The sequence below is a fragment of the Festucalex cinctus genome, chromosome 1 (genome assembly GCF_051991245.1).
Source record: "Festucalex cinctus isolate MCC-2025b chromosome 1, RoL_Fcin_1.0, whole genome shotgun sequence".
Taxonomy (NCBI): Eukaryota; Metazoa; Chordata; class Actinopteri; order Syngnathiformes; family Syngnathidae; genus Festucalex; species Festucalex cinctus.
In genome coordinates, this window is record NC_135411.1 from 33,264,464 (window position 1) to 33,280,387 (window position 15,924).

The 15,924-nt window shown below is 40.5% G+C and overlaps 1 protein-coding gene across 1 annotated transcript; it reads left to right on the plus strand.

Moving 5' to 3' along the window:
* Positions 1-5,221: 5,221 nt before the first annotated feature.
* On the plus strand, positions 5,222-13,549 carry gsg1l2a (gsg1-like 2a). The gene is made up of 5 exons (XM_077531070.1): positions 5,222-6,022; positions 7,533-7,580; positions 7,928-8,080; positions 10,697-10,808; positions 13,069-13,549. Exons 1-5 carry the CDS (start codon positions 5,719-5,721, stop codon positions 13,352-13,354), a joined length of 903 nt encoding a protein of 300 aa, XP_077387196.1. The 5' UTR covers positions 5,222-5,718; the 3' UTR covers positions 13,355-13,549.
* The last annotated feature ends 2,375 nt before the right edge of the window (positions 13,550-15,924 follow it).

Here is a 15,924-nt window from a genome sequence, read left to right on the forward strand (position 1 = left end):
ACACCTTTGTAAAGACACCGGGGTGTTAGTGGAAGATTAAAACACAGCAGGTGTTTGCTCGGCTTTGAAGACTCATTGTAGAAACAACAAACCGCTGCACAACTGAAGAACTGATGACGCTTCTGGTCACGTCTGACCCAAATGAGCATCAGTATCATACATTAATGGATGAATAGATTATTTGGAAGTTAATAATAATAATAATAATAATAATAATAATAATAATAATAATAATAATAATAAATTCAATTTGTAATGCAATTTTCATCAGCATGATCTCAAAGTGCTACAGGAAATAAAATAACATAGAAAGAAAATAGCAAATAGAATAAAATCTGATTCTCAATTAAATAGCATAGGCCTTTCTAAATAAAAAGGTTTTCAGGCCTGATTTAAAAGAGTCCAGGCTCTGGGTGGCCCTCAACTGAGTTGGGAGCCTGTTCCAGAGTCGTGATGCGGCTGCGCAGAAAGCTCTGTCTCCCATGGTGGAGATGGAGAGCCTGGTTTTAGGGACTTTGAGGAGCAACGTGTTTGAGGATCTGAAGGGTGCGGGTGGAGGATTGTAGCGTGATCAGTTCTTTGAGTTCTTTCTAAACACCAAACATGGTCCAGCCTGGCTCACAAATGAAAGCTTCTTGACTCACTTCTAGTAGGTCTCTCCAGCCAACAGGTTCACATATGACTTGACTTGACATTTGATCTGATCTTGCCCATCTCACTTGAGCCTTCTCGTGGTTCTGGCTCTCCTCAAGAGTGAATTAAAGCACCCTCCTGAAAGAGTGTCAGTGCCCTCTTGTGGCCGCTTCCAAACTGATGGATCGTGACTACCATCCTGCCCTTTAGTTCTTCAGGTTTTAGGTTTCCATCCTCCAACACACCTGAATCTAAAAATCTGGATTTTTATCAAGCTTTTGTAGAGCTTTCTGATGAGCTGATTATATATCGAGGACCAGAATTGGGGAAGATTGATGGAGTTTCTGGTAGATGGTAATCTAGAGGTGTGGTAGAGCTGATTTTTTTTTAAGGAAGGGGGACTGTGACTTTCACACCAAACATCAGGGTCTAGTTGTGTATTGAAACTAGAGCTGTCAAACGATTACATTTTTTAATCAGATTAATCACATCTTAGAATTTTCATTAATCATGATTAATCACTTACTTAAAAAAGATTTTTTTCCAAATATATTTTGCCTTCTAAATTTGAAGTGCACCTGTTATGTGTTATTTTTTTCGACATTTAATGTTATGAGGTCGTCTTCAAAAATGTATACCCACTCCACACGCTCATCCTGCTTTTTCTAATCAATTCATTATTTGCATAATTTAAAATGGGGAAAAAAATGACCTACGGCATATGTAAACATTTATTAAATGCTTTACTTTAATGCATGTAGTTTTGTTTATTGCTCAAACTCCAACAGCTACCTTTGACGTAACCACCGCTGTCAGCTAAAAAGGATCATCTGCGGTCAAAATTAATAGTGTGATTAATCTGTTGTAATACAATGATTTATGCGATAATTTTTTGTGATTAATTAACTAGTTAACGCTTTAACTTTGACAGCACTAATTGAAACACAAACTATTAAAAGGAGTTTTGAGTTTAGTCTGACAAGGCTGCTTGAATGAATCAAACATTTGCTTTGTTTATGAATTTTTTGGCACGTATGTTGACAAACTCTCAGGAAAAGAAATGACGGCACATGAAATTCTCCTTGCAATTGGTGGTTCGTTCCATAACTGGAACACAAAGCGAAGAGATTATGTGGAGAAGTAATAGTCTCAAAGTAGATTAGCTGACCATCTGCTGCTGTCAAGTCAATTAGCGAATGGGTTGATAATACTGAGAACAACTAATTAACTGTTTTATCATTAACACTTAACATTAACACTAAACATATGCATAAAACATGCTTTTGTTTGCCAGTCCACAGATAACAGACAAATCAGGGTTTCTTTGTTGAAATGATAATAAGACGGTTGTTGGCGTGGATGGATGATGATAATAATAATAATAATAATAAAAAGATTCCATCTTTGAAATTGTTTTTTGTACAGTGTAATCCTGCTTGTTCATCCTGCCTACTTTCCCCCAAACCAGATTAATTTAATCTTTAGACGTCCAAATGCCATCGTGTACTTTTTACGTAATCACATTAGCCTCCGATTCTTTTGTCAGAAAATGAGAGTCCAGTGACAGGTGGACGCTGCTTGTCGAATATACTGTGACGTAAACGAACGTTGAGTTTAACCACCTGAACTCATTTTATCTTCCTTCAGTCAACTCATCGGACTAACATTCACTGGCAATGACGTCATAGAAATAGTACAGTGCAAGTCCAAGTTAGCCTGAATCGAAGACACCTTGACAATGGATCCGCACCAAGTCAGAGTGAGACAAAATTATGCTAGTGAAGCTACTAATAGTAAAGTGCTCAATGTTAACTAGTATAATTTGATCATGTTGCTCATACCACTAAATTACCAGTAGTTGCACTAGTAATATGCAGTCAATTAGTGCGCAGTTTTGCCTCACTAATAACATGTAGTTGCTCTTCTAATGCACCCTCCGGATGGAACATAAATGTTTAGGAGTTGGACTGAATATTACGTGACATTACATTTGGAAAAATATGTGGTGTGGTAGCAGAGAGCTGTATTGTAGGGCCCGAGGACTTTTATTTAAGTTTGTATGGATTTTGTCTGTTACCTTCAATTGATGTTCGAGATTAAGTTTTTTTTTTTTTTTTTTTTAACATTAATGCTTAGTGAGACAAATATGGGCTCCTGCATGATGTACTGTACATTATGATGGAGTAGGCAACTATAAACTCTTGCTTCAGCCTACTCCTTTTGGGCTTCAACACAATGTATTAACTACTGTATACAAATGTTTGTCTTAAATGTATCATGCCCAACTATCCATCCATCCATCCATTTTCTTGACCGCTTATTCCTCACAAGGGTCGCGGGGGCTGCTGGCGCCTATCTCAGCTGGCTCTGGGCAGAAGGCGGGGGACACCCTGGACTGGTTGCCAACCAATCGCAGGGCACACAGAGACGAACACGCATCCACACTCACAAGCACACATAGGGACCATTCGGAGCGCCCAATTAACCTGCCATGCATGTCTTTGGAATGTGGGAGGAGACCGGAGTACCCGGAGAAGACCCACGCGGGCACGGGGAGAACATGCAAACTCCACCCAGGAAGGTCCGAGCCTGGACTCGAACCGGAGACCTTAGAACTGGGCGTGCTAACCACTCGACTACCGTGCCGCCCATGCCCAACTAAACTAAACTAAACTAAACTAAACTAAACTAAACTAAACTAACTGGCATTTCTGTTCTGACAGAAGTTTTGTTAATTTAGCTGTTGACGAAAACATATCCAGGATACAATTATATAATCAATATATAATATAATATTAAAGTGCAGACTCTCTATTTTAATTGGAGAATTTTGACATCCAAATTGGTGCAAGGGTTTAGGAATTAAATCTCTTTAAAATGTAGCTGTCTCTTTTTCAAGGGACCAAAAGTAATTTGACAATTGACCAAGAAGGCAAAAAATAAAAAAATAAAAACATGGGCCCTTCCCTCATTAACCTGTCATCAAATACGCAGTTTAAAAGGTCTGGAGTTGATTTTAGGTGTGTCGTTTGCATTTGGAAGCTGTTGCTGTAAACACACAACATACTGTCAAAGGAGCACTCAATAGGGGTGAAACAGCCCATCCTGAGGCTGACAAAAAATAAATAAATAAATAAATAAAACCACCAAAGAGAGGGCAGAAATGTTAAGAGTGGCCAAATCAACAGCTTGGAACACTGTGAGAAAAACAAAATGCACTGGTGAGCTTGTGAACTCAAAAAGGCCTGCACATCCATGGAAGACAACAGTGGTGGATGATCACAGAATCCTTTCCATGGTGAAGAAAACCCCCTTCACAACATCCACTCAAGTGAAGAACACTCTCCAAGAAGTAGGTGTATCAGTATGTAAGGCTACCATAAAGAGAAGACATCATGAGAGTAAATACAAAGGATTCACCACAAGGCGCAAACCATTCATCAGCCTCAACAATAGAAAGGCCAGAATTGACTTTGCCAAAAAAACAAAAAAACCTGATGAAGCAAGTCCAGGTTTGGAAGAGCATTTTTGGGACAGAGACTAAGATCAACCTGTACTAGAATGATGAGAAGAAGAAAGTTTGGAGACGAATTGGAACAGCTCATGATCCAAAGCACACCACATCTTCTGTTAACATGGTGGTGTTAGTGTGATGGCATGGACATGCATGGCTTTCAGTGGCACTTGGTCACTTGTGTTTTTTGATGATATGGCGAAAGACAGAAGCAGCTGAATTCTGAAGCGTATAATTTCTGCTCGGATTCAGCCAAATGCAGCAAAGTTGATTGGACGGTGCTTCATAGTAGAGATGGACAACGATCCAAAACATACTGCAAAAGCGTTAAAAGAAAGGGGAATATTCTTCAATGGTCGAGTTAATTACTCGATCTCTGACCAATCGAGCATGCATTTCACTTTCTCACGGCAAAACTTAAGGCAGAAAGACGTTCAAAGATACAACAACTGAAGACAGCTGCAGTAAAGGCCTAGCAAAGCATCACAAAGGAGGAAAGCCAGCGTTTGGTGATGTCCATGAGTTCCAGACTTCAGGCAGTCATTGCCTGCAAAGGATTCACAACAAAACATTGAGAAGTACCATTTTACTTTACGATATGTTTATGTGTCCAATTACTTTTGAGCCCCTGGAATAAGGAGCATTTGCATAAAAATAGCTACAATTGTATGTATGTTTCTTTGGCATATTTATTAAAAGTAATTTTCATGTATACGTTTTAAATTGGTATATATTAGCAACACCCTTTAGATCATTTTCTACACCATTCCATAAATTAACCCCTCGTGATACAATGGCTCTTCGGGGTCGTACTAACTATTAACACACTGTAGGCTACCTTAAAATTAAATGTTCCCATAAAAGTCTAATCACCCTCTCTATAAGTAAAGAACTTCCATATAATCAGCTCATCAGCAAGCTGTGCAAGAAGCCTCATAACAATCCTTAACTTGAGAGTCAAACGCGTTGGAGGACGGAAATAAGGATTGGGGAAGCCTGTTCTACGACATTGAATAAACACTCAAACAGCTTGCCGTACATTTTCCAGTTCAGAGTCACTCTGGACTGGTCACCAGTCAGTCAGTGGCATGGTAAATAAAGGCAAACAATGGACTGCATGGTTGCCAGCTAGTAGGGTTGAATAAACGATCAATCTGCGTAAATATGGACGGTTGATGTGGGGGGTTTTCCATGTTTAGGTCTAAAGCGATTGGTTGATCTTGTGGCTGCTGGCAGGCAGCGTGTAAGAACCTTGCTGTGGATTATAATGTCAGATGGCTTTAATCTGTCCTTTATGAATATGCTGAAAGGAAGACTATCAAATAATTTGCCATTTGTGACGGACGATACAGCGGGCAAGGGGAGGAGCGACGTAGAGGCGGCAAGGGCAGGACGACGGGATGATCCCTAAAGGAAGCTCGGAAACAGTGGCGGCTCGCGTTTCTTGACGGCCACGGAGCCTCCACGCCGACGAGATTATGAAGATTTGACCTATCTGCCGGGAGGCGAAAGACGGTGGCCGTGCGTCAAAAACCGGGATTACTCCCCCTTGTCGGTTTCCGGCCTGGACCATGAGGCTGGAGCGGGGACGGCGGGCTTCTCTTGCGCTGACCCTCAACTTCGTGGCGTTCGCCTTCGCCCTGTCTGCCGTCACCACCAGCTACTGGTGTGAGGGCACCCGGAAGGTGGCCAAACCTTTCTGCACCGGGCCCCCAGTCAAGGTCAAGCAGTTCTTCTGCATCCGCTTCAACAGCACCAACATCAACGACAGTCGCCTGGTGCAGTACATCTTTGAGACCGGGGAAGAGAAGTTCCTGCTCAAAAAGTTCCATACCGGGATCTTCTTTTCCTGCGAACAGGCCGCCGACATGAACGGTAAGAAGGGGGGATTCAAAGGGACTTGCTACACCTGAAACAAGAAAGAATCATCAGAGAGAGAGTGTGTAGATGAGGAACTGCTTGTGATCCTGAGATTTTGTCTCATCTAGCACTTTCTTGTCATCTCGTCTGCTTCATATTAATAGTATTTCAGCAAGATTCCTGTCTGGTTTTCAAACAATGTTAATATGGATAATATCAGGATGTGATACTTAACTATGACTATAGGACTAGATACTGCTAGACTTTGAGTTTAGAACTAGTTCCGATAGTAACTACACAGACTTTTGTACGAGTCACTGCAGTGTGACTTTAGGGCAAACAATTATATCATGATATTAGGACTTCTTACTATGCAATGGTAATATTAGGACCACTGAACTGGGCTACAACTTTAGGCCTAATCACTAAACTATGACTTTAATATGAGTTACTAGACTAGGACTTTAAGACTAGTTACTGGACTATCACTTAAGGATGAGGTATTTGAGTTACTTTAGGACTAGTCACAAGATTATGACTTCAGGATGAGTTACTAGACTATGACCTTTAAAGACTAATTACTAGACTATGAAGGTAGGACTCGGAGCAAATACAGTAGCAGTTTATTTTTCTTCTCAAGTGTTTTGAGCATGAAGTCATCTCCAACCTGAGCTAGTGCTTACATAACATTTCAAGCAAAGGAGGTCATTGGGGGACCACATTGTTTTTTTTTTTCATGTATGTGCTTCAAGGTTGCGAACGTGCTTCATGAACTCGTTCGCTGGCCGACGTAAGAATACGTTGCCACGTGGTGCAAGACGGCACATTCAGTCAGCTGTGTGGCATTTAATTATGTTGTATCTACTTCCATACAGCATTTATGACTTTTCGGCTGCATTGGTGGTTTTAAGGTTTGGAGGGCTGAGGGCTACAGGGAAGCAGGGCATGGAGCCAGAGGTGTAGTCAATAAAGGGATTCATTAAACAAAAACAAGGAGGGAAACAAGGATCTGGCTAACAAGCAAAACACCCGCAAAAACAAACAGGGCAAACCATGGTGGGAACTTCAAGGAAAAAACAGGCAGCATGGGAGGAGGAAACCATAATGAACTGACGCAGAGGGGAGACAAGAGACTAAATATAAACACTAATTGACACAACGAAACACAGCTGGGCAAGACACAAGTGGCAGAAGGTGCTGATTGGTTGACACAAGAGGAGGGGTAGGCAAACACAGGTGGACATAATCAGGTCTGACGAGACAGGGGAAGCCCACAAGGACAATATGACAAAACACAGATCATGATAAGGACTAAAAGAAACATGATGACAAACTCAAACTAAACCAAAATTAAACCCAAGCCATGACAAGTGTAGGTTAGTGATATAGACCACATTGAATACCCACTTAACTAAAAATATGGATTACAGAATTTAGGAACCCCCCTAGACAACTACCCTTTATTTTGTAGTCTCAATAAAAACGTTGTGCGTGAAGAATTTTAATTGTTGTAATTCGATTGCAGGCTTCGACTGTCGGGACTTCTCGGAGATCGCACCAGAACACGAAAGAGGTCAGTACACGTTTTTTTGTTTTTGTTTTGTTTACAGCTGATGAAAAATTATCCAAAGCACATTAGAACTATCATTTACTTACTACAAATAATGAATTTTTGTTCATCAATCATCTATCTATGCTAACGATGCATAGTGACAGGCAGAGCAATTTAATTCCACTAAATAGCACATGGTACATAATTAGGTAGAACTGTATTCTAAAATGACTGTGTGGAGTGATTTTGTGTTATTAACAAGCATCAGCATGGTTGCTTATCTGATTTTTTTCTGAATTGTGGGAGCTCCTCCTTATTTATTTTTGTCTCATGATGATTTCTCATTGTCACATGCTGTGTGCGCACAGGGGTGCTGTGGTTGTGCATCGTGGCCGAGACCTTGTACTTGACGCTGCTGTTTGCGGGTGGCGCCCTGATGACCTTGGAGCAGTGTCCTTGTTTCAGCATCATGAACAAACTCAAGCTGAGTGCCTTCGCTGCCTTGTGCACCGCACTGTCAGGTGAGGAATGTCAGCTCCTTGCAGGAGGTAATGAAAGCTAAGGCCCGCTGGACACCGAACAACATGGCCGAATATGACTTGAGTTTTTTCTTGAACACTATTCTTTTTGTCAAGTATAACATAAGTAACCTTATAAATATCGTGTGAAATTCAAGCCTCTTGCATTTTCATTCTTCATTTTCAAATTTAAGCATTACATTACTGTCTTTATCATATTTATTTTATCTTGTGTTATTTTCACAAGTCTGGGGACTTAGTGGGCTTACCTGGGACCTCAGGGGTTATATTTTGTGCATCTCCAACAAGTCCTCCAACAAATATGATCATATTGGTCTTTCATATGGAAATGTCTGTTGGTATGATGAAAATGCGCGTTTTGGCCTCTTAGGGGCAGTGTGGTGCCGTGCATCCATGGTGTACACGCTTACAATGAGAACAGAGCAACGTTGCGATTGAATTCTATTAAAATAACTCGTTTTTCAAAAATTGTGAAGAATTTGTGCCTTTGAGTAGTGTTCTACATGTGAATATGTGTACGTGCTAGCTTCCTGTTAGCATGTGAATGTGATCACCCCCAATGCGCTTAGTCTTTAGCATTAGCGCTAGGCTAGCGATATTTTACAAAATGAAGCATGTTTTGTATTTAAATACACACTGTATGAAATTCTTATCGTGTATTTTAAAGTTAACTCCAACTGGAGAGTCATTAAACAGCTTAAAGGACGCTTAGGGATGGAAGATTCATACTGGCTGTGTCCGAATGTGTACCCTACTCCCTATATAGTGCCTTACGCCATTTTGTAGTGGTGTCCGAATGTCCGAAAATGCAGTGCACTCAAAATTACCCACAATGTACTCTGAAAAGCAGTGAACATCGATGTTCACTCCATGCTTGCTACAAGTGACATGGTGCATTCAGGGTACTTTCACAACATAGGGAACTTGTTAACACGCCGCGACGTTCTCCACATTAATTGCTTTTTTGATCATTAGTTTTGAATGATCTAGACAAGCCAAAATCAAAATCACGATAAAATTTCGGTTAATGGTCCAGCCCTAACTTAAGTGTACCAAGTGACTGAGCACCAATGATCGACTCGCTGCAACAAGACTCTTTACTCGACTATGACTTCAGGACTGGTTGCAAGACTATAAGGTTAGTTAATGGACAATTGTATCAGTAACAGTTTCAAAACTGTCTTTAAGACTAGTTACAAGAGTATGACTTTAGGTTAAGCTACTAATCTATGACTTCAAGACGAGTTTTCGGACTTGTTGCGCAAGTATAACTTTAGAACTAATTACTCAAGTATACCTTTAGGACTACTTACTCGCCAATGACTGTAAGACTTATTAGACTACGACTTCAGGACTAGTTACAAGACCATAACTTTAGGACTAGTTATTGGACAATGACTTTAGAAGTACTTACAAATCAATGACTTTAAGATTAGATAGAGTATAGCTTTAGGACTGGCTACTAGACTATATGAAACTAATTACTCAAGTACAACTTTCAGACTAGTCACTAGTCCATGACTTCAGGACTAGGTACAAGACTATGATTTTTGCCTACTTTATGAGAGTGTGGCTTTATGATTAGTTTCTAAACTATGACTTTAGGACTAGTGACTGGCGAATGACTTCAGGACTAGTTATTGACTGACTTTCAGCCTAGTTACGCGACTGACTTTCGGCTAGTTATTGCCTCACTTTCTGACTCCTTACTTGAGTATAACTTTTGGACTCGTTACTCGAGTATGACTTTTGGGCTAGATACTAGATGAAGACACCGGCTGACTTGCTGACTCTGAGGATTTGCTTGCCGGTTTGTGCAATAATCCGATTGGAGGCGGGCGGCTCTTTTTGGGCCGTAACCAAGACCTGCCCAGAGGAGAGAAACCCCCACGTTGCCCCCCGCCCCTCCCTGCTGCTGCACTGTTGTTAGCTGTTAATCCTCCAGAAAAGCTGCTGTGAGGCAGACCGCCGCATGAGAGGAACGGCCAGCTGAGTTGCACTGGGAGGCCGAGACAACCAGACCACCCAGAGGCTCAGTGGTGTTCGCTCAAAAACAGACATTATGAAAATGATTGTATTCTCTGGTGTGTTCACTTTATTAGAGATGTCTGGGTTTACTATTATGTAATTGCCCTATTTGCGATGCAACCAACCATCCATTTCTATATTGCTTATTCTCATTAAGGAGTCTATCCCAGGTTTCTATGGGTGACAGGCAGGGTTCCGATTAGTGAGGGTTCGGATTAGTGACTGGTTGCCAGTCACTGTCTCGGGACAGATAGGCAAACAATAGACTGGTCGCCAGTGAGTGTGAGACCAACTATAGACAAACAGACCTGTCACTAGTGAGTGACAGGGCACATATAGATATAGGTAAACAACATATTGGTCGCCAGTCAATGTACTGTAGGCATACAATGGAGTGGACTGGCTTCCAGTCAGCATCAGGGCCCATATAGACAAACGTTGGACTGCTTGCCAGTCACTGTCATTTTATACATCTCCGGTATGGATGTAGCTTTCATTCAACAACATTACAGGGGATAGTCAAATCTCTGAGAGAATCTTTTGTCGTCGTCACTTCCTGTCTCGTTTCAGGCCTTTGTGGGATGGTGGCCCATATGATGTTCACCACCATTTTTCAGCTGGCTGTGGCCATGGGTCCCGAAGATTGGAGACCCAAGACGTGGGACTACAGCTGGTCTTATGTGTATGACAACTCAAGTTCTTTTGTGTGGCGTTGTGTTTTTGTGTACCTTCAAACGACCCCCATTACAGACCCTAATGTTAGCATCAGCTGCATATATAATTGCTAATGCCTATTATACAGTGGACCCCCCACTTATAGTCACCTTTTTTTAAATAAATACAAAAAATCTTGAAGCCATTTAGTTTAAAGTAAAATGTTGTAGTTAGTTAGTTTGAAATTATATATTAAATTGTATTAGTATCCTAGTTGAAATTTTAAATTGTATTAGTATCCTAGTTGAAATCCATATGGGTTAGAATGTTCACTAGTGCTATTGATGCGCCTCATGGGAAGGTGCACAGTAAAACCGGAAGTGTAAATTTAACTCCCATAGGGTGAAGATGAACACTTTCCCTGAGTTTATATAGTTCTTGACACGACGAGGTAAGGTAGGACTCAGACGCAGGCGTAAGGTAAGCCACCAAGGCAGCAGGTTTATTTCCGGCCAACAGGTGTCTCCTCTCAAGCTGAGAGGAGAACAGGGAAGCAAAAAAGTGGAGAACAAAAAGCGCTCCACTAGGGAGGAAAAAACAGGCAAAAGGTACTGGGGACAACGAAAAGCGCTCCACTAGGGAGGAAAAAGGCCACAAGGCAAAAGGGGTAACAAAAGGCGCTCAACTGGGGAGGAAAAAGCACAAAAACAAGGCAAAAACACTTGGCAACATGAACGAGGACATAAGGACTGTGGGACGCTTCCATGCACTGACTGTGACACTTCGGCAACGGAGGGGAGAATGCAGGTGGCTTTTATTGTTTGGCTTGATTGGTGGCAGGTGGTGATAATCATGGGCGGGGACCGGAAATTAGGGAGCGGCAGGAAGGGCAAGTGACCTGGGGTGAGAGGAGAGTTAGATTTTCAGGATAAGACAGAAACATGGATACCAAAATAAAAGCATGGGCCGTCACACCGGTGGCGGCGTGACAGTTCTCACCAGTTCCAAGTTAAATTTACACATCCAAAAGTGTAACGATTAAAACTGAAATTACAACACCCATATTTGACAGATAAAAGTGAACTTATTACACTTTAAAGTGTGCTACGTTCACATAGTGTTATTTTTTCACATTGTCAGTGTTATTTCTTAATATTTAAGTGTTGTTTCCTTTCATTTTTTTGTGTTAATTTCTCACAGTTTTGTTCCACGAAGTGTTATATTTAGGGGTGTTAAAAAAAAAATTGATTCGGCAATATATCGCGATATTGCAGCTCGCAATTCTCAAATTGATACAATAGGCTGCTGAAGCGATTTTTAAACATCCATTTTTGATGGAAAAATAGTCAACAAAACGTCTTATTTTATTTCAATGCTGTTCAAACATGAAACAGATTACAACCTGTTTGTTAAATACAGCGGATCACAGTTATAAGACTGAAGTTTCAGATCAATAAATAATACCTTTTCATACACATCTTACAGCGTTGCTGTGTACATGTACAAGTTTATTGATTAGTAATCGAATCGTCAGGCATTAGGCCCCTAGTTATAGTCATTTCTTTTTTGGGGGTGTTTATTTCTCACAGTTTTAGCGTTACTTGACAAGTTTTTATTTGCCAACCCAAATGGAGACAGTGGGACTCAAGCCGAGCACCGAGCTAACCCAAGTACACCACAAGATACGTGTTCATTGCCGCAAAATTCTTCCTTTTAGGCCTACTTCCTGCACAACTCTCTGTAAATACGAATTGCCGGGACAGCAAAATATCCGCTTTGTTTTTAGTTTTACAGAAAAATAATGAACACAAATTACACTACTCATGAAAATCCAGAAACTTTTTGTTTTATGTCTCACATGCTTTTTCTACATTAACTCATGAACAAAATAATTCAAGAACTGTATACGTTATAAAACCGAATAATCCAGACCCAGGGTTGATCTTAAAATTCAGGGGAAAACGGAAAACTTGGAGACCTTTTCTGCACTGTGAGTGTTCAAACAACAGAGAAATCAACACCCGCTAACTCAAAAATAATTAACACTACATCATTTGCTCTTTACATGCTAGATGGATGTTGTTGATGCTTTTCTGATTCTTCTTTGAACTGATACAAATCACAGAAACTTGTATCAATCCAACCATTTTAACTCTGAAATCATACAACCCTGAAGATCCTCTCAATTTTCAGCGCATCACCCTCATCTTGTGTCATCAATATAACCCAAGAATTCACTGTGAGAGCGAGACTCCATATCACTAACGTCTCCTTTGCCTTCGCTTCAGCCTTGCGTGGGGGTCGTTCGGCACCTGCATGGGCTCGGCGGTGACGGCGCTCAACCGCTACACTAAGACCATCATCGAGTTCAAGTTCAAGCGAAGGAACATCGAGAAAAGTCTGCTTGTCAAACAGAAGCTGCTGGAGCTGGACCTCCCCGATCACATGTGGTACTTGACGGCCGACGCAGAGGCGCCGCCAGAACTGCCGCTAAATGGCCACAAGCCGCCCACGGGGGCCACATACGCCCTGGAAGTGGACCATGTTGAGACGCAAAGTGAAGCCTACTGCTAGGAACAGAGAGGGGAGGACAACTTTTTCACTTCGGACTTGCAAAATTGATATATATATATATATATATATATATATATATATATATATATATATATATATACACACGTCATTGCTATGCGGAATTGTACCGTATTGAATCAGCTGGTGGCCCTTCTGTAATAAATATTGATAAATAAACCATTTTAATAAAAGTAATATTGTTTTTAAATTAGTGCATTTTATAAATTGAATCCAAACGAAGCACTTTGCATCCATCCGTGTTGTGATGTGTTGCTCTAATTATATTAAAATCATTTTCACGCCATAGCTCATAAATTTGAAACGTGCTGGATATCAAATAATTCCACTAAAACTTAAAATATTTGTTCTGTTGGTGCAATATACAGTATAATTGGCTTATTTTTGTTTTGTGCCTGGGCCAAAGCCATGTCTAATATAAAAGTAGTCCTTTGGTGACACTTTGTGGCATCTTGGTGTCAAGAAATTATGTTGAAGCAAATTTAAAGTTTCCTTTAGTCAAAAGTAGTTATTTACTGCCATCTTGTGGTATCTCGGTGCCAATAAACTTTTCTGAAATGAGTTCAGTGGTTTCATTTACTAAAGTAGAGATTTGTCACCTTCATGAAAGGTTAAAAAGCCACCAGCATGCTTTGACATTGAGTGCAGAGGCCAAATCATGAAACATGGAGGGGGTGTTGGAGATGATTACATTTGAATTCAAGGATTATTTTCCCTTCAAATTGTGAAAAAGAGAATGACAACATGCAAGATAAACAGCAAAATCCGAGGCTGTTTTGGATTCATTTAAAAAAAAAAACAAAAAAAAAACATCTGCTTACTCTGGGACAAGTTGAAGGTTTGGACTTGACTTATGACTCACACACAATTGGTGACTTCCTCCCACCTGTGGCTCCAAGATCACCCGGTGGCCCACTGGAACACTTTGATGGGCGGCTTTCCTCGACCCCAGTTGACTGTTGGATTTAAAAATCCAATACAGGGAAATATTTGCGTGTGTGTGTGTGTGTATATCCTTGTGGAAATAATGTAACCCGCTCGGCTTTGAGACAACATGCATCTCATCAAATCTTGCCCATGTGATCATGTGATCGCTTAAGAGGCGGGAGGATGAAAAGCCAGCGGTGTCTCCATGCTCAGCTATGTCATGCTGCCTCTTTCACCTCGCTTGGTGCACAAGACTATGTGGCTGCATCCACGTGGCGAACAGCAAAGATGATGATGATGATGATGATGATGATGATGAAGATTGAATAACATTTTTAAAAAACGACAACATGCTGCCTCTTAGATTGAAGATGATTTTCAGTTCATTCTGCAGCTAAAATGTCCAAGATGGCAAATGAAGGACATTGTGACATAATGTGCATAATGCAAAAAATAGGATTGATGCTCATACTTTCTATTTTTGTTTATGTACTATGCATAAAATTTACAATCTAGAACAGCGATGAGCAAAGTCACCTTTGTTTTCACATTCACATTGAAACCTCACCTCCATTCACTAAAATGAATATTTTAAAAAAATCAATACTAATGCTCAGGCCCCAGCCTGTGGGTGTTATTTTTTATATATTATTGATCAATCTTAACTCATTCAGTGCCATTGACGGCTATACACGTCAAAGTAGGGCTGTGCAATTAATTGAAATTCAATTATATTTTCAATTATTACACTCCACAATTACAAAATCAGCATAATCGCAAAGTGAAAAGATGATTGAGTTGTTTGAATTTATACATTTGCACCTTTTTTTAATTTTAAAATAACTAATTTGATCAATTTTGTTTCATCCAAAAGGAAGTTACATAAATATAGTGTTTTAAATAATTGTATTTGTCTTAATATTTTTTTATTAGTTTTTATATGTTTAAAAACGTTCTTGTTTTGTACCAAATATTAAAAAAATATATATATTGCCCTACTGCACAGTGCATATGTTGCACTCCAACTTTCACCTTTTTGCCAACATAAATAAATATATATCCATCCATCCATCCATTTTCTTGACCGCTTCTTCCTCACAAGGGTCGCGGGGGGTGCTGGCGCCTATCTCAGCTGGCTCTGGGCAGTAGGCGGGGGACACCCTGGACTGGTTGCCAGCCAATCGCAGGGCACGCAGAGACGAACAACCATCCACACTCACAAGCACACCTAGGGACAATTCGGAGCGCCCAATTAACCTGCCATGCATGTCTTTGGAATGTGGGAGGAGACCGGAGTACCCGGAGAAGACCCACGCGGGCACGGGGAGAACATGCAAACTCCACCCAGGAATGGCCGAAGCCTGGACTCGAACCGGAGTCCTCAGAACTGGGAGGCGACGTGCTAACCAGTCAGCCACCGTGCCGCCCACATAAATAAATATATATTATTATAAATTCTCTTTAGTCCAAAACTTAATTATAGTGTTTCGTTTTTTTTTAAATTTGGTCCTAATATTTTTAAACGCTTAAACATTTTCTTGTTTTGTGCAAAAACATAAATAACCGTTTGAATAATCGGGATTTCAACTATTGCCAAAATAATCCCGATTATTATTTTTCCCATA